At 47.3% G+C, this 22,158-nt stretch overlaps 1 protein-coding gene across 1 annotated transcript; it reads left to right on the plus strand.

Moving 5' to 3' along the window:
- The first annotated feature begins 3,898 nt into the window (after positions 1-3,898).
- On the plus strand, positions 3,899-8,269 carry PENK (proenkephalin). The gene is made up of 3 exons (XM_027127871.1): positions 3,899-4,070; positions 4,509-4,649; positions 7,293-8,269. The coding sequence occupies exons 2-3, from the start codon at positions 4,512-4,514 to the stop codon at positions 7,935-7,937; spliced, it is 783 nt and encodes a 260-aa protein (XP_026983672.1). The 5' UTR covers positions 3,899-4,070; positions 4,509-4,511; the 3' UTR covers positions 7,938-8,269.
- The last annotated feature ends 13,889 nt before the right edge of the window (positions 8,270-22,158 follow it).

Consider the following 22,158-nt stretch of genomic DNA (forward strand, 5'->3'; position numbering starts at 1 on the left):
TCCAGAGTCTGGTTGCATCCCCAGCTATGTCTTCCTTGAACCTAATGAGTCATCATGTGACTTGCTCTATTCACAGTCTAATTACCTATACTTAACACTAAAATGTGTGTTTCCCAGTCTGAGAGTTGAAAGGCTAAGTTTAAGAGCTCTCTTTCAAGTCTTTCTAAGTTTACAGGATGCAAACAGTGTGTTCCACAGGCTTCCTTTAGTTTCCCCTCCTGGCTGCTTTGTTACTGTTTCCTCACTCTCTTTCTCTCTCTGACACATCGATACAGTTTCTATTATTTAAACTCCGTTTCAGGCAACTTTGTACCAGGTTCCTTTTGCTTCCAAGGGGTTTATTTTGCTCCCTGGCCGTTTGAGGGTGAGGATGCGCCAGCATTCACCCTTCTTAGAATGGGGGTTTATTACAGCACAGATCATCTTCCCACCAACTCCGCTTACACCCTCTCTGCCACGGTGCTCTTCCTGTGCCCGTCTGAAGAAGACGCCTTAACAGAGGTCCTTCACGGTAACATGCCCAGCTCACAGAATCCTATCTTGCAAAGCCCACACTTTACAGTGTAACTGAAAATGGGCAAGTTTGCCCTGCCTCTGGTGTGACTCCAGACATCTGAAATGTGAGAACATGGTGCTTTTATGCTGAAACATTACACGATCCCCAGAGTGCGGAACTGCCTTGTTCCCACTGCTGCTATCTTACAGAGAGAGGGGCAGAAAAGCAAGTTTCCATAACGAAGAATGTGTGTTTGGGAGGCGGGAAGTGGAGGGGAGGAGAGGAACCTGAAAGACATCCCGGAAATGATGGAAAAGGACCCTGAAAGGACTTGTTAAAATCCGTCCTACAGGCTCCCAGAATACATAAGAACTGAGTAAAACACCACTCATCATCGGGGCTTCAAAAGCCATATTTCTTGGTCTCCAGAATGAATCTCTTTTGTCTGATGTTTGGGACCTTAGGATCAGAAGAAGGTGAGGTCTTGTTCATAACCTGGGAATCAGAATTCTGTGGATTAAATGCTTTAAGAGAAGGTTCCCTTCTGTTTTTTGAGTCTGATTTCTAAAGCTTTTTCCCAGAAGATAAGGCAAAATCTATCAGTGCTTGATAAATATCTAGAGGATCGTGAAAAAATGAATCCCTTGGAACTCACTACCACTGTTCAAATATAAAGGAATGAACACAGAAATGTATGTCTTGTAGCCCCAGGGTAGATGGGGGAGGGTGGTAGGAAGAGATCCTCGCTGATTGGGGCACACAAACCACACCCACCTCTCCCCACCGCATCCCTCCAGTCAGTCTGTCAACACACATTCACTCAGTATCATCTACACCCCAAGCATCTAGGCGGGTGCTGGGGCAGTCAGTATCCCCACCCTACTCCTAGGGGACGGCCTTCTCTTTCCTTTTCTCTCTCCCCTGACATTTAAAACACCTCAGAGAGCTTCCCCGGTGGTGCAGTGTTTGAGAATCCGCCTGCCGATAAAGGAGACACGAGTTCGAGCCCTGGTCTGGGAAGATCCCACATGCCGCGGAGCAACAACGCCCATGCGCCACAACTACTGAGCCTGTGCTCTAGAGCCCGTAAGCCACAACTACTGAGCCCACGTGCCACAACTACTGAAGCCCGTGTGCCTAGAGCCCATGCTCTGCAACAAGAGAAGCCAGCACAATGAGAAGCCCGCGCACTGCAACAAAGACCCAATGCAGCCAAAAATAGATAAATAATTAATTAAAGCCTCAGAGAATGATGCAGGTTCGCCAAGAGACACTAACTTAGAGCAGACAGTGATTGTTCCAACAGAAACAAAAAACAGGCCTGAGGGTGTGAGGGGAGGGGCGGGGCGGGGGGAGGACCTCTCCCTAGAGAGGTGTGATGGGACCTGGTTCTGCCTCGTTCTGTCTGGGCCGGTCCCTTGGACGTCACTTGTATGCTCGGATCCTCGTTTTTCCCGTCTATAGAATAAAGGTTGGAATAACTTATCCCCAAGTCCTCTTTCAGGCTTCAGCTTCTACTTTTCCAAGATTCTAAGGGGTCTTTCGGCGTCCAGCACTGTGTACCCAGGGAGACAGCACGTGGTGCGGTCACTCACACGCGGGTCTCAGCCTTTGGCCCCGGTTACGTGTTTAAAGTTCGTACCTGGGTGCTCCCCAGGACGCCAGTGCTCAGATACAGCAAGTTTTCTCTCCTTTTAGACCCGGTTGTTCGTGCACGGCTTTCGCACTGAGTGCTGCAGTGTAGTCGCTGCCTTTCCAAACCCCGGGCAGCAGGGGGAAACCTCGTTCCTGCTGGGGGACGGGTATGTAGCTGGAGACAGCATCACCAGCTCTCCACCCTCGTTCATGTGAAAAGCCTAAAACGTCGAAGGGGAAACGTTCTGCTTTTCCGGCAAGATGTCAATGCTGGCTCCTCCGATCTGTGTGGAGCGTTCTGCCGCCGTGGCCCCGCGCTCCGCTTCCCGGCCCGGGAGGCAGGCAGGGCGCGGGAGGTGCTCCGTGGCCTCTCGGCTGCGTGTCCGCGGCTGGCACCCTAAGACCCTCCCCGGAGCCCAGACCTACGCAGGAGAGCGCTGCCCTCTAGTGACCAGAGTGGGAGACGCAGCGCGGCCCGAGCTCGGAAGAGCCCTGCGGCGGCTGGTCCTCGCGAAGGTCCAAGTGCTGGCGCATCCTTTGCAGAAGGTGCTTTGACTGGGAAAGCACTGGGATTCTTTCTCTGTGTACGAGCTGTGGGACTCTGTGATTTCCCTCTAAGACCAGGACTGATAGATACATAGATGGATGGATCGATCAACAAACAATAAACGTAGGATAAGTAAATGATAGACAAACCTAAAGACAGATGGATGGCAGGGTTAGAAACACGTTTTTAAGGCTTGCTATGTGCCAGGCACAAGGCTATGTGCTTTGGTCCATTATTTCATTTGCGTCTCTCCGGAACGCTATGCGTAGCCTCCGGCCCTATTGTCCCTCATTACCTCTGTCCCTATTTTCCAAATGGGTTAACTAAGGCCTCAGACAAGGTAAATGGCTTGCTTCCTGGCAATCTTCCGCAGAGCGAGGATGGCGAGCGGGTCTCAATCGACGACCCCAGCCTCCGCCATCGGCGCTCTGCCTGGCCGCGCCCCAAGCCCCAGACGCCCTGGGTACCGCGTCCCTCCAACCTCGCTCCTTGGCCACCAGCCCTGATGCGGACATCGCCCCGGCCCCGCACCCAGTCTCACTCGTGGAAATCCCCCAGGACACCCTGGTAGGTGGGAACATCGTTACCGAAGCGTGGGCTTTACCGCGTGCGCGCTTGGTAAGGGGTCTCACTAACGAGAAAGGGGAAAGCTCTGTCCAGAGATTTTAAGATCCCCGGAAAGTTTCAATCAGTCATTCCTTTAACTGTTAACTGAGCGCTTACTACGCGCCTGACGCTGTCAGCAAGGGAGTCTAGGGCGGGGACAGACCGGTGGACAAGTGACCACATTCCGGACGGCTGTGCCCAGCGCCCACCTGGGCCGCGGGGCAGCTCCAGGAGGAGGCGGGGGAAGGGTACCCCCGCACATACTCGGAGGGTCTCCAGCACATTCCGTATGCCCCGCTAACTCCCCCTCCCGCCTGGGCCCTCGACCGGAGCCCGCACGCCGGGGAGGGCGATGGCAGTGACTTTGCGCGGGGGCCCTTGATCTCATCCCACTCTCTCCCCAACTTTCCTAACTGCCTTGGTGTGTCACCCGGCCGAGGGGTGGGCCGCCACGCGCATCCCCCCGCCGCGGTCCGGACCCCCCTTCCGGCGGGGGCGGCACGCGGCCGGCGTAGGGCCTGCGTCAGCGGCAGCCCGCTGGCGATTGGGGCGCGCACGCCTCCTGCGCTCCGGGGCGAATTATAAAGTGGCTCCGGCCGCCGCAGCCCGGAAGGCGAGGGAGGCTGTAGAGGCGGGCCCCCAACCCTGCGCTGCGGCCGCGGCGACGCCGAGGACCGTGACGGTGAGCCCCGCGCCGCCCGCCCGCCTGCCTTGCTCTCCTCTCCCTCCTGGAGTCGCCCGCACCGGCTTTCTCCGACCAGCCTGTGCGCCCGGAACAGTGGCAACGTGAGTGAACTTGGCCAAAGCTCGCCTTGCTGCGTGGGTTTGGGGCCGTCCGCCAGCTGCGTTTTATTCCGCGTTGCGTTGCATGGGGTTCCCCAACTTTCTTCCGCTCCTTGTATGTGACCCGGGTCAATATCGCGCCTCCCCGGGCTGGCGCGCTCTCGAATTTGGTCTCCGTAGTTCCCTCCAGAATCCTGCCCGGGCCAGCGGCCGCCCGGAAAGGGAGCGAGTGTCTGGGGCCGCCCCGGGGTCCGGGTGACAGTGACAACTCGGGAACCGCGAGGCGATCGGAGCCGTCCCCCAGGCGGGCGAGGGGACCGGGAAAGAGTGTCCCGGCGGGCTCGACGAACGCCCCGTTGCAGCTGCCCCGCGAGGAGTCCCTGCCAGGGAGCCGCTCTGCGCCCCGGGCGGGCTCGGAGTTCGTGTGCCCTCTCCCCGCAGACCATGGCGCGGTTCCTGAGACTCTGCACTTGGCTGTTGGCGCTCGGCCCCGGGCTCCTGGCGACCGTGCGGGCGGAATGCAGCCAGGACTGCGCGACCTGCATCTACCGCCTGGCGCGCCCGACCGATCTCAACCCGCTGGTGAGTGTTCCGCGCGGCGCGGGAGCTGGTAACCGCGACCCTGCGCGGACAGCCCGGGTCCTCCGCGCGGCGCATCTCGTGGTCACAGCCGGCGCGGACCCCTGGTGCCCCAGGCGTCCCGACTGTTCCCCGAACGCTGACCAAGTAGCTCTCGGGACCCGCGACTATCTAGGGACCGGAAAGGGCGGCGGGGTCTCCGCGCAAACCAAGTTTGTTTTCACCCCGGGGAGGCGGGAGTCCCGAGCTGTACTGTCTTCAGCACCTCGGAGAGCACTGGGTTGTCGCCTCACCTGCCGCCAGGAAGATGCTGTTACCCCGCCTCCTCACGTAGCCCACCAAGGGCTCCTTCCGCACACAGCCATCTTCCCATCCTTCCCGCAAAGAATATAGACTTTTTTATTAGTGATATTCCGCTGCCTTTATTCGAATGTCATTTCTCTAGCCCTTTTAAGCTCAGGTCTCTCAGATCCTGACCCTCACTTGCGGGTATGAGAGAGCAATGGGATGGGGAAGGGATAAAGGGAGGGGAGGAAGGGAGAGCGCAGGAGGCTGGAGAGAAAGAGGTCAGCCACCGTTTTACAGACAGCAGGTGATGCTGGAATTCAACTTCTGTCTTGTCTAGAACGTGCTTTTGTAACACCTACTAAGACAGAAGTTTACTTTGGCTATGAAGAGGGCACAGGAGACGTGGCGGAGTCCAAAGAGGTGGCCGCAATGCAAAGATAAATTACACAGGGGCTTGGGGTTGGGGGGGAATCTAAGGTCAAAAGAACCGTCTTTCTAATCATAGTCTGTGTGCTCTTGAATCACTCCTGTTGCTCTACTGAGTCAGAATCTCTGAAGTTGGGACTCAGGAAGCTTCATTTTAACTAGTTCCCCCAATAATTCCTTTGCACTGTCTCCTCAATTTGTTGAACTTCTGTGATAACTTAAGTTGGGCAGAGAATAATGTACTAATCCAAAGAGCTCAGCTCCTCACTAGAGCTTTTGAAGCAATTTTATTATGTAGATGCATAAAACAGGGACAAAAATTAAGGAAAGGATTCCACAAAACCCAAGGTGTATATTTCAGGTTAAATGTTTCTTCGTTCCATTGGATTACCTGATCCACTTCATTCGACAAGACAAGTAGTAGGGCTTTATATTTAAACTCTGAGAAAAATGCTGCATCTTAAGTAGGGGTAACAATCCCCTTCATCCATCTTTTTTCTTTCTGATTTGTTTTTTGTTTAACTGGTTAGTTTTCTATTGAAGCTTACATTTAGGATTGTTATTTTCTCTGTGAAAAAAGGCTTGTTGATGACTATATTGTTAGAATTATAGCAGCTCTGGAATTTTCACTTAGATGAAAAAGACACGTGAGAAATTAGGTTGCTTAGCCAGAACTATGCAGTAAAATCAATGTAACGCATATTTATTGAGTTATTGAGTTTCTAGCATGTGAAAGACACTTGTGCTTCATTCTGTGGTGGATACAAAGATGAGCAGGCATGCCATGATTGATGTCCAAATTGAATTTACCCTCTAACACAGAGGATGAATAATACAAAAATTCATAGATGGCTACAGGAGCATATAAATTAACACCACTTCCATTCTATGACTGTGCTATTCCGATTATTTGCCATTATTTGTTTTTGAAGGAATCCCTTTTTAAAAGCCTTTTGGTAACAGTATACAAATATTCAACATTAATTTTTGGCCAATAGATTATTTAAATTTCATTTTAGGATGGAAATATTCTTGACACCTGAACATCTTAAATTTTTAATGATGTTTTGACTTCTTAATCAGATGTCAAGAATAAAACAGAACCATTTTAATTAGATCTTTAGATTTTTATATATGCATATATTTAATTTTCTTAGACACAAAGAAAATTAATAAATAAATCATTAAGAGCTGCTTAAATATATACCCTAAAGAATTTTGTTGCACTAATAAAATGCTTCCTTTCATTGTGAAAATAGTATGTGTGTATTTCATATTAAGTAATATACATATATATATATACACATATATATATATATATATATATTTTTTTTTTTTTTGTTTTTTTTTTTTTTTGCGGTACGTGGGCTTCTCACTGCTGTGGCCTCTCCCGTTGCGGAGCACAGGCTCCAGACGTGCAGGCTCAGAGACCATGGCTCACGGGCCCAGCCGCTCCCCCTGCATCGGCAGGTGGACTCTCAACCACTGTGCCACCAGGGAAGCCCTACCAATATATTTTTAAATCCCCAGAAAATGCCTGGTTTTTATGTCTAAATCATGGGTTGGTACCTGGGCTCTATAAGTAGACTTCAGGGGGCCATAAAAACCCCTGAATTGCTAGGAAATGTCATATATAGGTTAAAATTGGGTGGGAAAATATCTTTACAATATTGCAAGGGCACAGCATATACAATCTGTTAAAATGCAAAGAAAAATTCTAATTTGATTCCATTAATTCTCCACAATCTCCCCTTCTAAATTTCCTTTGATTTGCCTGTTCAGTACGGCAAAAAGTTGTAATAAGGAAAATGAGACCATTATGTGGGAGTTTCCACATCAAAGCAAGCATAGAGTGGTCTAAAAAAAAAAATGTGTTTGATGAACGAAATCAGAAAAGCCTCTTTTTATCACTAAATCGAATTCTTTTCCCAGGCTTGCACACTGGAATGTGAGGGGAAACTGCCTTCTCTCAAGACCTGGGAAACCTGCAAGGAGCTTCTGCAGCTGTCCAAGCTGGAGCTCCCTCCAGACGGCAACAGTGCCCTCGGCAAACAGGAGGACCACCGCTTGCTCGCCAAGAAGTACGGGGGCTTCATGAAGAGGTATGGAGGCTTCATGAAGAAGATGGATGAGCTGTACCCCCTGGAGCCGGACGAAGAGGCAAACGGAGGTGAAATCCTTGGCAAGAGATACGGGGGCTTCATGAAGAAGGATACGGAGGAAGACGACTCCATAGGCAATCCCTCCGACCTGCTGCTGGGAGAGGGGAACCAGCGAGAAGGGGCTCCCCACCAGGAGGGCAGGGATGACGCAGACGTGAGCAAGAGATACGGGGGCTTCATGCGAGGCTTAAAGAGAAGCCCCCAGCTGGAAGACGAAGCCAAAGAGCTGCAGAAGCGGTACGGCGGCTTCATGAGAAGAGTGGGTCGCCCGGAGTGGTGGACGGACTACCAGAAAAGGTATGGCGGCTTCCTCAAGCGCTTTGCAGATTCCCTGCCCTCCGACGAAGAAGGTGAAAGTTACTCGAAGGAAGTTCCCGAAATGGAGAAAAGATATGGAGGATTTATGAGATTTTAATCCCCTTTCCCATCAGTGAGCCCAGGCCCCAGCAAGCCTTCCTCCACCCCCCCGTGAGAGACTGCTTCGCCGGTCGTGTTGTATTGTCCTGTGTTGCTTGCATTATACAGTTGACTTGATTGTCTGGATAACTTAACTGTACAACCTGCAAGCTGTCATTCCAGGTCCTGTGTTCTTTTGAGAATCCTTAAGCCTTTCAGTATTGGTCTCTTGCAGCTGTCTTGTTTACATGCTCAAATCGTTTTTGGTATTACCTTGTCCTTTATTTTTGACAAAACGCCAATAAATGCATACTTGTATGTAGATATAATAAACCCATCACCCCAACCGCACAACATTCTTGCAAGTTTCTTCCCCTCCGAAGCTCTCATTCGCCCTTAGGTTTCCACCGCATATCCTAAACTCACAGACAGTGAAACCATCTGCTTTCAACAGAAGCATCACTGGCCCCCTCCTCTTCCAACTGCTGAGGCTGCAAAAACATTTTTCATTTAATTCCTTGTATATGACATCTTAGATGAGCAAACACAGTGGCAAAACAAAATGTATTTCCACTCTCGTTTCTGGAATTCAGGTATGTGAGGAATAACCAAAGCCTAATAAAGATACAAACTGTACCCTCATATATAAGGAACTCTGCATTTACATCCAAATGTGTATGTCTCTTTTCTTCAACAAAATATTTTAGACGTTAATTAAAAAAAAAATTAAAGATAATTTAGCCCCATTTTACAAATACAGAAAGTGGAGCCCAGAAAGGTCAATTCATTGGCCCAAAATTGTCCAGCAGTTGAAGGATAGAAATGGAATTAAGACCCGAAACTTCTTGCTCCCAAGCAACGTCCTTTCCACTCCAGTTCCCTGTCTCTCATCCAGGCCACTACCAAGAATCAGAAGGACTTGTGTCTCTATCTCCACTGTTGTCCACCCCCTACACCATAACCCCGGTGGGGCCTCCAGAATCTGATGAACGGACAGATGCAGGAATGGAGGGATTTGGTGGCCAGATCAGTGGGCAAGGTATTATGAATGTTTTGGAAGGCAAATTCTCATCACACAAGGAGTTTATGACTACTTCACATTAATTACAACATTTGGGACAACAGGTACAAAAAATGTAACATGTCTTTTGTTTTTCTAATTGAAACCACCTGCAGCTAAATTCCCATCCACTGAGTCATTCTCCCAGGACCCTCACTCATCCTTTCCTTTGCGTTCTTCCCCCCAAATCAGAGTTTAGCAACTGAGGGAGACAGAGGAAGCGCCTCTGCTCTGCAACCCAGGTCTGTGCAAGACCATGTGCTGCCTCCCGATGGGGCCGCCCACCGCCCCTCTGAGTCCAGCCCTGCTGGGTTCCCGGGACCTCCCCACGGCCATGTGCTGTCCCCCCAGTCAGTGCAAGGGGTCACAGGTCCCTGCCACTCACTGATCCCCACCAGCAGCTATCTCCGTGATCTTTGACAAACTAACTTCCAGGCCAGAGCCCTCCTTCTTTGGAACTAGAGATGCAGATAATGTAAGCATTTGAAGCAGGTTGGAAAGGAGCTGATGAACAGCAGCAGGCCTGTGGAAATCCGTGTCTGGAGCCGTAAGAAATGATAGGGCTGAAACACATCAGAGATCTTGGGTCTCTATTCAACCTGAGCCAACTCCTTCCCTCAGAAACGCCAGCCCAGTACTTTTCCAAAGAAATCCGAAACCTCAATTTTCATGATAATACCGCAAGGTCTTAATTTCGGCCTATTGATTCCATTTAAACCAGTGTGGCCCAAACAAAACCCATCTGCAGGTCAGATTTGAGAGACAACGGGCTAGTCCTTTGAGGGAAAAAAAGTCACTTAATTCTCTCCCTCGGAGACACAAGAGGGAGGAGATATGGGGATATATGTACATGTATAGCTGATTCACTTTGTTATAAAGCAGAAACTGACACACCATTGTAAAGCAATTATACTCCAATAAAGATGTTAAAAAAAAAAAATTCTCTCCCTTAAAACTAAGGATACCCAAATCTGAGAAACAGAAATCCAGCCTGCACCCCGGAGACAGAAAAAGCAGAATGGCTGGTTCCTTCACTTTAAGATAATAATCCAATTATTATGTTACAGGAAAACAATATGTGTACATATATATCTCATCCAACATGTATGAGAAAATACAGTCAAATGAATATGCACTCTTTTTCAAACCAAGCATAGTTCTTCCCGGAGAGCCTTTTCGTTTCTACTTGGGGCAGCTGTGCAGACCGAGCTCAGGTGCTCAGGGTAGCTAACAGGCAAACGTCTGGCCCTCTACTTCACCATCTGGGGCCTCTTCTGAGGGTGGTGAATTGAGGGCCTGGTGGATGCACCACAAATGTTTAGGGAGGGAAGGAACAGAGGAGAGGGACGGGGAGACAGAGGAAGGGAGGAGAGAAGGGAAGGACCACGGGACAAGATGGTTCGTTCCCCTTGGGTGCACATGGGGCTGTCAACTCCTGCCCGGAACATCAAACGAAGCAAGGACCTCACTCAGGCTGACCTTAACAGTAAGGTCACATTGTGTGCACAGCAAGGGCGGCTGTGCATAAAACGTGACTCCTGTGGCTCAAGGGGTGCTGGGTAGGTCTTCCTGTGTCCCCAGATATCCCCCAGGCTGTCCAGCCTTCAGTCTGAAATACCGTCATCAGCTTTATCTCTTAAAGGCTTTCATTTTCAAGACTTTCCTATTTAAATGCTGAGGGGCATTTGCCTAAGAGGCCCCTGGGATGCTCTTTTATTTATTTATTTTAACATCTTTATTAGAGTATAATTGCTTTACAATGATGTGTTAGTTTCTGCTTTATAACAAAGTGGATCAGTTATACATATACATATGTCCCCATATCTCTTCCCTCTTGCATCTCCCTCCCTCCCACCCTCCCTATCCCACCCCTCCAGGCGGTCACAAAGCACTGAGCTGATCTCCTGTGCTATGCGGCTGCTTCCCACTAGCTATCAAATGTAAGGTAGATAGCTAGTGGGATGCTCTTGTAAACGCAGATAACTGTGCCCTGGCTGTGGCGCTCAGCATGCGTCCAGCACAGGTGCTCTGGGCCCCATAACCGCGGAAGGGGTGGGAGTAGCCCAGGACGAGGACTTCGAGTTGATGGGCTAGAGTGTAGGGTAAGATGAACTGGAAGCTGCAGCTCTCTGAGAGGGTCTCTGGGAAACTCTGTGCGCCTTTTACAGAGTTGATCCCCACAGACTGCAGAGGGCGGCACTGCTCCACTCTGTACCTGTCCTGGCACGGGGGCTCCCCAGCTCCACCTCCGAGCCTGAGTCCTAATCTGGTTCCTCCTGGGAGGTGATAACCTGTGACCTCTGGGGCCAGCCTGCCTGGGTTGAAATCCCAGCTGATGGTGTGAGCGGAAGCTCTCCTCTTCCGAGCTCAGTAGGGGTGGGAATACGCTAACACGGTAATACGGTAATATGCACACGGATGCTCCAGCCCCGCCAGGGTCAGCGCCCACAGGGCTAGCTACCGCCTTCAAAACGCCCAGCTGGTACTAGTGGGTCTTGGGCTTTTCTCCACCTCGCCCTGCCTCACCTGGGCCTCTCGGGACCAGGTATCCCTTACCCCCAGGCTCTCAGTGACCGGCTATCCCTCACCTGATCCTCTCAGGGATCGGGTACCCCTCACCCCTGGTCTCTCAGAGACCAAGTGTCCTTCACCTGGGCCTCTCGGGGACTTGGACTGCAAAATTCACATCAGCAGCGGGAACTAGGCAATAGTTTAAACATACCCATCTATGTCATGTGCTTATACTTTTTCTCTTAGCTTTTTTTTTTTTATCAAGTATAACATATCTCCAGAGAAGTCCACACATCATAAGTGCACATCGTAAGCTGCAAACAAACGTACCCATGAACCATCATCCTGGTCAAGAAACAGAAGAAACAGAAGACCTCTGACACCTAGAATACAGCATCACCAGCACCCACTCACATGCCCTTCTGAATAAGTAGCTCTCCCCTGTTCCCCAAAGGTAACCACTCTCCTAACTTCTGTAACCGTTGATTAATTTGTATGTTTTAAAACTTTCCATAAAAAGAAAATACACTTTTTTCTATTTAACCACGTGGCTGGCGTTATATTGACAAGATTCAACCATCCCGTTGCATATAGCTGTGGTTGGCTTATTATTTTTATTGCCAAACAGTATTCCATTGCCTGAAAATAATGCACGTCCCATTTTGTGATTAATGGAGGCTCACGTTGTTTCCAGTTTGGGGTTATTGCAAATACTGCTGCGACCATGTGGCTTATCACAGGTGACACATTTCTCTTGGGAATATAACTAGAGTAGATTTGCCAGATACTAGGATATGCATAGGTTCAACTGTAGGCTGTCACGCCAAACAGCTTTTAAAGAGTGTACTAATTTGGACTCCTAACCACAGTGTATGCCTCACCAATACTTCATACTGTCTTTTTTAAATTTTGGCCATTCTGTTTTAATTTACATTTCCCTAATGACTAATGAGACGGAACACCACCTTATACGCTTATTGACCACTTGGGTATCTTTAGTTATTCTTTTGCTTTTCAAATGTATTTTTCAAGTTATGCATCTGAACTATTTTCTGCTCTGTGGTAAATGGCCTTAAACCATGACATAAATGCATGAGTTTTTTTAAACTATAAAATACCCCCAGGAGTCACTTTTTTTACCTCCCTGTTACAATCTCCACAGCGCGCCTATAACCCTGCCCATAGACTGACTCCATGGCATTGCTGGCAGAATACCGGATATGCTTTACGATCTTCCTGCCATGTTTTTTCATGGTTGGAACATGACGTAGAGTGTTTGGTAGAGCAGCCCCCTCCCAGCTGGGTGTCTGTGAGTCCCCAGGGTCTCCTGCCATTAGTAGAAGGGGGAGGTCCTCCCAGCACCGTCCTCAGCAAGGTGAAGGGAGCATTTCTAAGGGGATTCCCAGGTTTTGATGAGTAGTTTCAAGGAACCCCCTTCATCCAGGTCTTGCAGAGTCATCCTCTCCCCTCATCACTGGGTGCTCGCCCCTCACCCCAGCCCGAGGGGCATGAGGCTCCACGCTCCTCTCTTCCCTGGAGAACCCCAGAGAACTCGAGGGCCTCTGGTTCCCCTCATCTGGGGCTTGATCTAGAAAAGAAATTGGAAGGGGGAGGGGTTTGCAAGCAGGAACTGAAATGCCAACTTTCCACAATTCCCCCTTTAATTTCTCAATCAAGTGAAAGGCTAGGTCTTCCAAGCACAGAAAAAGTGCTAAGAATAGGGGACAGGCCATGAGAAAGTCCACGCTCTGAAATCCGCATTTCAAAATGTCACATGTAATTAAATATTTTTTGCTCAATCGCATTGTTTTCTATGTGACTTCCACACAACTTCTGAGAAAAAGGTAATCCTTGGTGCTTTGTCACAGCTGTATCCCAGGAGCCTAGCACACAGGTCTCAACAAAACAGGTGTTTGAAAAATATCTGTTGAATAAATGAATGGCTTACAAATTAGCTGGGAGGACAGTGCACAGAGTTAATTATCAATGCAAGGGGGGAAATGATGGGCTCAGGCAACAATTCAGAAGAAGAGGTGTCCCTGTGTGCTGTATGGAGGAGATGAACTTGAGTTGTGATTGGAGAGAGGACCTGACCTTCCCGGAACGTGCTCTGGGGAGCATGGAGTGGGTGCTAGGGAAGGAATCTGGCCTGGGTGTCACATAACTAAGTCTTACATATACTCAGTCATAGCGGTCCACCCAAGAAGATGATGCTTATGACAGGACACCTCACCTCAAGAGCACCAAGGACTAGTATTTTTTAATAAGTTCGGAAGTTGTGTCCTTATCAAAATTATACTTCAGTGTGTCTTCTGGGTTAAAACTATGACCCATTAAGTGAAACTCTGAAGCCACAGCTTGGGTATGGGATGGCACAGAGACTTCACCCCAGGTGTCAAGTGTGATTCATATCTATAATGGTTGAAAAGACTGAGGACATATCAGGGTTCAGCAAATACTGGGCAGCAACATCTCACAAGTGTGGGATGGGAGAACGGCCACGATTGATCCCTAATTTAGGTCAGAGGCAAGTTTCACAGGTGAGGACTGTTGGCAAAGCATCCAACCGAATGGGAAAGCACAGAGGGCAGGAGCCAGGCAAGGATGCCCACTATTACCACCACTGTTTAACACTGTCCTGGAGGCCTCAGTCAATGCATTTGACAAGAGACATCACAAGTGTAAGGATTGAAAAGGAAGAGATAAAACTATGCCCATCTACAAATGCAAGAATATCAACTGAAAAGCGACAGTCGAAAAAGTCACTACGAAAACAGGCTATGAAGTTAACATAGAGAAATTAATACCATAATATACAACTTGTCAGAAGATATAACTGAGAGAATACAGGCCTCACACAGGGCAACTGGACGTCTAGCCCTCCCACAGGTAGGCAAGGCCCTGGGACTAATTCCAGTGCGAGGCCAGCTGTGAGGTGACCTTACTGACGGCAGCACCACAGCAAGGAATCAGCCTGGACCGCTGAGTCGACTGACCCACCTAGGTCCCTGCATGAGTGACAGACAAGTGTTGACTGTATTTTGTGACTAAGCTGTAGGGCTTTATTTTTTTCATAGCACAGCCTTTTTCACACTAGTGGTAAAGGGAGGTTAAAATGTGAGCCGTCTGAGTTAGGAAACTTTCAAATATTGTTGAGAGACACAAACTTAGACCTGAACATCAAGAAAGAAATTCCAGGTTTCTGGATAAGAAGGTCTGAAGATGTCAGTCCTTCCTAAGTGAATGTATCCATTTCATCCCAAGAAAAATACCAACAGTTTTTCCTTCTGGAACTAAACACGTTGACTCTAAATTTCATAAGGAAAAAATAAATAAGAAAACAGTGGAGAGGCGTGCCCAGCCTGGCGTGGAGCAGGGTAGGCGCTGGGAGGTGGACTCTGCTGCTCTGTGTTCCGGGCACATCCGGAGGCTTCAGCAGAGGCTGCAGGGGCCAAGCCAGCGCCAAGGCTGCATGGCTGGGAGATGCCAGAGCAGATACTGTGGCAGCACTGGCTGTGGCACCAGCAGGAGGGCAGGGGCTGTGAGTGCCTCAGGGAACCCCAGCTGGTCTGTGCCCTGCTTGCCAGCCTCTGAGGGCTCCCTCCCCACAGCCTGCAGCCTAACAGCTCAGCTTCCTGGCTCAGCGCCTTATCCTCCTGGTAAAAAAGAGAGAGAACGAGAACCAGGTACAGAATGGAAGCTTTTCACCAATTTCTCAACCATGGCAAGGTTTTAATCTGCTGCCTTAAAGAATATGTACATATATAGCTGATTCACTTTGTTATAAAGCAGAAACTAACACACCATTGTAAAGCAATTATACTCCAATAAAGATGTTTTAAAAAAAAAAAAGAACCCCTGAAAACCACCCTTGTGAGGCTCAAGAAAGGAAAGAAATACTGGTTTATACAACCCACTGCTGCATGTAGCCTGAAACTAACACGTTTCATTAGAAAAATCAAGAAGAGCTTGAAAACTCTCTCTGCTCCAGGGAGCTCAGATTTACCTGCCAAAAATAAAAAGTCAACTCAGGGGAAAAAAAAAAAACCGTGGAAAAGAAGAGCGAATACTGAGGAGTGGCCCTACCCGATAGTAAAATAAAGATGGAAAGCATCAATATTGCAAACAGTATGGCCCATGAGCAAACAAACAAACCAAGAAACATAGTAGAAAGTTAGAAACACACAAATATACATGAGAATTTAGAACGATCGGCATAATTTCAACTGGGTGCATTAAAATGGACTCTGGAAAGAAATGCTGTGTGTGTGACCGGTAATAATTTAAAAAGGTAAAACTGAACCCACACTCCACACCACAAACATAAATCGGAGATTGCTGAGCCAGAGGGTAAGCGCATCCCTAGCGTGGTCAGATACTGCTGAGTTCTGTGCCAGAGGGGTCCTATCACTTGATCTGAATAATCAAAGACCTAAAAGTAAACAAAACTATACACCATCAGAAGAAAACATGTGTGAATTCCTTTACGTTTAAAGTTGGACTGTGATAGGCCTTTCTAGCTGTGACTCAATATTCAGAAATCATAAAAGAAAACATTGATAAATTCAACTGCTTTTTTAAAATTATGCATGGAAAAAAATCATCAAAAAGGACAGAAGGCAAACTGAGAAAAAAATATTTCGTACACTTGTCACAGTTAAAGGGTGACTCTGACTAGTATATATATAAGTGCTGGTAAAAATCAGGAAGAAAATCCAATATCTTACAGAAAAATAGGTGAAGAGCATAAATAACAAGGCACTAAAAAAGAATTATAAGTGGTGCTTGAACAAATGAAATAATACCCAACTGATAATTAGAGAAAGGAAAATTAAAACTACTGCTGGACCCTGGTTTTCATTCATCAGATTTTTAAAAATCCCAAAAGTTAACAACGCAGACTCTTGCCCACCCCAGGTAGCAGCACTTTCACACATGGGAACAGAAGAAAAACAAACCTAGAGGCAGGAGTTGGGCAATATCTGACATTATCCAGTGCATTTACCCCCTTTGACCCATTAAGCTCACATCTAGTAATCTATCCTTCAGGTATGCCTGCAAAAGTATAAGCTGAAATTTATTCAAAGCTATTAGTTTCAGCATTGTTTGAAATAGCAAAAGATTGGAGACAATCCACACCATGGAATACTATGCAGAGTAAAAAACAAACAAACAAAAAGAGCAAGGTCTCTGTGCTAATATGAAAGTATCACTGGGATACATTTCTAAGGGAAAAAAATCAAAGCACCAAACATTATATACAGTGCTATTTCTGTGTGCAGAATAAGTGAGAACTAAGAATATGAATATATAAATACACACGTGCAAACACAAGTATTAGTATTCGTAAAAGTAAGCACAAAAAGAGAAACAAGCAAATACTACAAAATCCTATGTATAGGGACCTCCCTGGTGGCGCAGTGGTTACGAGTCTGCCTGCCAATGCAGGGGACACGGGTTCAATCCCTGGTCTGGGAAGATCCCATATACCATGGAGCAGCTAAGCCGGTGCGCCACAACTACTGAGCCCATGAGCCACAACTGCTGAAGCCCACGCACCTAGAGCCCATGCTCCGCGACAAGAGAAGCCAACGCAATGAGAAGCCCACGCAGCGCAACAAAGAGTAGCCCCCGCTCGCCGCAACTAAAGAAAGCCTGCGCGCAGCAACGGAGACCCAGCGCAGCCAAAAATAAATAAATTAAATTAAAAAATATTTTAAAATTCTATGTATAGGTACATATATGTGTGTATATACACGTGTGTGTGTGTGTGTGTGTGTGTGCATAAAAGGAGAGAAAGCAGAAAAAACAGGGTAGGAGTAGGCATAGCTTCATTGGAGGCAGGACTTTTCTGTATAATTTTGTCTTTTGAATAATGAAGATAAACCACCTATTCTAAAAAAATCGATAAAACCAAATTTTTTCAAAATGATTTTACTTTTAAGCAAGCTGAAACAAATGAACCTATCTGTGTATCAAACTGATAACCCAAACTGCACGGGAAAAGACTGATCCCAGCTGGCTTTAGCACATAGTGCTTTATAAAGACATAGAGGAATATTTGCTGCAGATGCGAAGAAACTCAAATTTTAAATTTCCTGGCTCTCCTGCCTCCCCTTCCACATTGAAAGACCCTTGTGATAAGACTGGGCCCACCCAACTAATGCAAAATATACCTCTGTTTTTAGGACAGCTGATTAGCACCGTTAATTCCCCTTTGCTATATAACACAGAGGTTCTAGGGAAGCCTGTGGGCACCTTCTGGGGCCATTTCTCTGCCTACCAGAGTCGCCTTCTGTATTAGTTTCCTAGGGATGTCATAACCAATTATCACTAACTAGGTGGCTTAACACAGAGAAATACATTCTCCCTGTTGGAGGACAGAGGGAATGAAAAATGCCCACTGAGCTGAGAAGACATCTTGAGACCAAAATTCAAGGCAGGCAGCTCCACAAAAATCAATGAATCAATGAACCCTACGTTACTTGTAGGGTAACGTACTCGCAGGACGGGATCTGGCGGACAACCACCCAGGAGCTTTCGCAGCTGCCGTCCACACCACCAAGGGGCCACTGGGACAATCTGATAGTTAACCTAGGATATGAGGGTAGGTGCCTAGCAACAAGACGTGCATCCCTAATCAAGCTTTATGAATGGGTAACTAGTCCCGTGGCCACTGGGAATATGTCAGGGAAGGTCTTCATCACTGTTTGGGGACTAACAGAGCATAGAGGCCATCTGGTCCTAATGATAATTAAACAATATCTATTAATTACAAAGCCCTAGATGCAGAGAAGTGATTCACTGCACAGGACAGTCCTGGGTCAGGTCAGCGAAAGGACAGCAGAAACTAAGGGCCCAAGCTGGCGTCAGGAACGCTAACAGTCATACACTCCAGCCCCATATTCTGAGAGGCCACACAGTCGGTCCCCTACGAAGAAACGAGTTCAATTCCAAGAGCACATTCGTGGGTCCAATTTGTTCGTAAGTCCAAGAAAGTCAGCCTAGGTACCCAACAAACACAATCAGCTATAGAGTACTACCCTGTAGGAGGTTTATAACTTATCACACAAATCATACAGAAAAAAACAAACACCAAAAAGAAAGAAAACATTTTTAATCTTAGAGTACAGTACCTCGGAAAGTACAGTAGCACGGTATAACAGCTGGCATCCAGGGGCTGGCATCCAGGGGCTGGCATCGAGTGAACAGGCAGGAAGAGTTACTGACTGGAGGAGGGAGAGGAGGTGGGCGATGGTAGAGCTGAAGTATCCTCAGCAATAGCAGACGGAGGGCAACCTGCCATTTCACTCACGCCTGACGCTGATGGCACAGGCTCTGGTTCCTTGCTGGATTCAAGTCTATCTACCCTCTTGAAAGAACGGTCCAGTGGTGTCTGGGTAGTAGCTCTTTTTTTCTCATCATAGATGACATGGTAGCACTGGATTGCATTCTGAACGGCCTCTGCAACCTTCGTGTACCATTCTGCGTTTGGGTCCTGTGCCTCAAAAACTAACAGCGCCTCCTCAAATAAAGAAAATCCTCTTGCCACTTCCTGCGTCGTGAATCCCTTTGGTTCTGCAGTTACGTCTTCTTCCTCTTGTCTGTCTCCGTCCTTTCTCTGGGCCTCCAACTCCTGGCGCTTCTTAGCGGAACCAGCTACATCACCGCTGCTTTTACACTTGCTTCCAGACATCCTGGGCTTGAAATGAAGATACTGTACTACTGTACTCTATACAGTCCTGTACAGTAAAGTACACAAACGCACAACCACTTGTAGAGGATGCACACATGTGACAATGTACACCAGACATGTGAACTAACTTACGTTATTGGACATGCGAACACACGTTAGCATCTTTGAAAGTTCGCAACTTGAAGGTTCGTATGTAGGGGACTTACCGTATAAGCTTATCCATCAGTGCAATCTTATCTGTCATTCTTCTGGGTAGGCCGGAGGGCCAGATATGGGGAGGTGGCTTGCGTCTCGAGCCCACAGCAACAATGTAAACAGCAGTAAGATCAACGGATTCCTCCCAAACATGAAAGAATACTAAGAAATATGGTTCCCCTTTTACCCAGGAGGAAGTAAGCCAAGGAGTAACAGCTTCAGCAAAGGAAATCGTATCTATTTGATTAATGACTGTTTCCATCTGGGAGAGCAAACCAGTCATGTTGGATTCATATGACGGTGTATATACAACATTCCTGCCTGATTAAGGCACACGTCCCTCCCTACGGGGCTGTCCAAAGCCACACTGTTTTGCAGCACCAACTTTCTCATTGGAGCAGCTTCCTGTTCTGTGGCCAGAAGTCCGTGCTCCATCCATGAGGCTCTAGGGGAGAATGCCTTCCTTGCCTTTCCCAGCTTCTGTTGGCTCCAAGCGATCCTTGGCTTGTGGCCATGTCACTCCAGTCTCTGCCATTGAGGTCACATTGCCTCCTACCTCAGCCTCTTCTCTGCATGTTTGTCTGTCCTCCTCTGGGTGTCTGTCCCGAAACTCCCTCTGCCTTTCTCTTATAAGCATATATGTGATTGCATTTGGGACCTGTAAGGCCAACTGGCCCGAGGCAGGGCAACACAATCAGATTCACAGGCTGCATCAGAACGAAATTCTCCGGACCACCCAGTTCCAGAAACTGCCCTGGAGACATTCCGGACCACTCAGTTCCAGGAACTGACCTGGGGACTTTGAAACCAGCCCAGCCTTCCCGCCTTTCGAGTGGCGGGACTAACGGTCCCCCAGGATACCCGAAAAGACCACCAAATAAGGAATACTCTGCGCCCTCCCAGATTCACCACACCCCTTTCCCTTCTTCCCCTATAAAATCTTGCCCAACCCTCGCCCGGGTGCGACTTCTCTGGCCCCCTTTCTCTCGGACCAGTGAACCTCGCCCGGGAGCGCTCCCTAATAAAGCTCACTTGAAGCTTTCCTCTGTTTCGTGGTGCCGTTTGTTAAGATCCGACCTTACAGGACCCACCCAGGTTTACACAAGCTAAATCTCCTCCTCTCAACATCTCTATGTAATCACAACTTCCACCATATTAAGATTCAAAGGCTGCAGGGATTCGGGTTTGGACGTATCTTTGGGACCAGCTTTCAAACCATTACATCTTCTGAAAAAAGACTTGTCTGATCAACAATAAATATCTGACGATCAGCACTGCCACCTGCCTTAACCAACTCTTAGAATACGGTACAAGTTTCACAGCAGCATCCTAGCCCGCATTAGCAGGGTCACCAGATCACTTCACATCTGTTAATTCATGCCAGCTGCTGAAACGATGAAACCAGCCCATACTAGCATAAGGGGTCTCCTTCAGTCTCCTTGTAATTACTGTTTTCTTTCAATGTGGCAATTCAACACTTTAGCTTGTCTGCCAGCCAAAATGCTTGAGTTTTTCCTTTTTACAGTCTTCATTCCAGAGTAGAAGTAAACAGTCCATTTCAACCATAAGCAGCTCTCTATTCATTGTGCAGTTTAAATTAAAAGGTACTGAGGCCTCTTTACCTTGGCTTTCTATTCACAGAATGTTTCAATATGGTTTGTACCCAGCTCCACGCCGGCCTAGGTCTTGTCCTATCTTCACTTTACTGTCATCCTTTTCAAATCTTCTAATCACATCTAATTTACTTTTGATGTTACCAGTTTTCATTTCTTTGCTGTACTTTAATCTTTTTTGGCCAATTCTCTCTTTTGATTATCTATTTATAAAAAATATCAGGTGAGTTACTCACTGGGAGACAAGGAGGTAACACAACTACATACTTTGTTGTCTACGTGGGAAATGAATAGATACAGAGTGACTCATCACCAACAGACTATGAAAGGACTATGATCGGTCACAGATCATGATGCTCATCTGTTATTGACGTAATGATTTTCAGACTCAAGAGCTAGCAACCAAGTCTGTGTTTTATGCAGTTACTCACAGTTGATATCCATGATCACTGAAATTTGAACAATGTTTTGGGGGGATTAGTGTGGTTTAGCTCAACTGTGGTAACTAAAATCCACGTGTATGAGAAGACTGCCTGCATTTACCAGAATGGCTAAAATTTAAAAGACAGACAATACCAAGTGCTATTCAGGATACAGGGCAACTGGAATTCTCATACCTGGCAGACATATAAGTTGGTACAATTTCTTTGTAAAACTCTTTGGCAATATTTCCTAAACCACAATATACACATGCTCTTTGATTCAGCAATTCTATTCTTCAGTTCTTATCCAACAGAAATTCATATTTATGTGCACCCAAAAACATGTATAAGAATGTTCACAGCATTGTTTGTAGTATCCAAACCTGGTAACAACTCAAATGTCCATCACTAGTAGAATGGTACATTAACACAACTGAGTATTCAATTGCAATGAAAATGAACAAGCTACCACTATAGGCAACAACATAAGTTTCATGAACTTAATGTTGAGCAAAAGAAGACAGAAAGAACAATGGCAAAAATACATGTTGTAAAATTTCATTTACATAAAGTCCCAAAACAGGACTGTGGTGTCAGGCCAGTGGGGTTTGGGGAGTAATGACTAGGTGTGGGCACACAAAGGATTTAGAGGGCTGGTAATTTTCCTTTTCCTGATCTTAACTTTGTGTTCTTTTGAAGATCCACAGAACCATACATTTATGATGTGCACTTTTTGGTAATAA

The sequence above is a fragment of the Aethalodelphis obliquidens genome, unplaced genomic scaffold (genome assembly GCF_003676395.1).
Source record: "Aethalodelphis obliquidens isolate GAN/ISIS:26980383/991018 unplaced genomic scaffold, ASM367639v1 scaffold33, whole genome shotgun sequence".
In the NCBI taxonomy this organism is placed as follows: domain Eukaryota; kingdom Metazoa; phylum Chordata; class Mammalia; order Artiodactyla; family Delphinidae; genus Aethalodelphis; species Aethalodelphis obliquidens.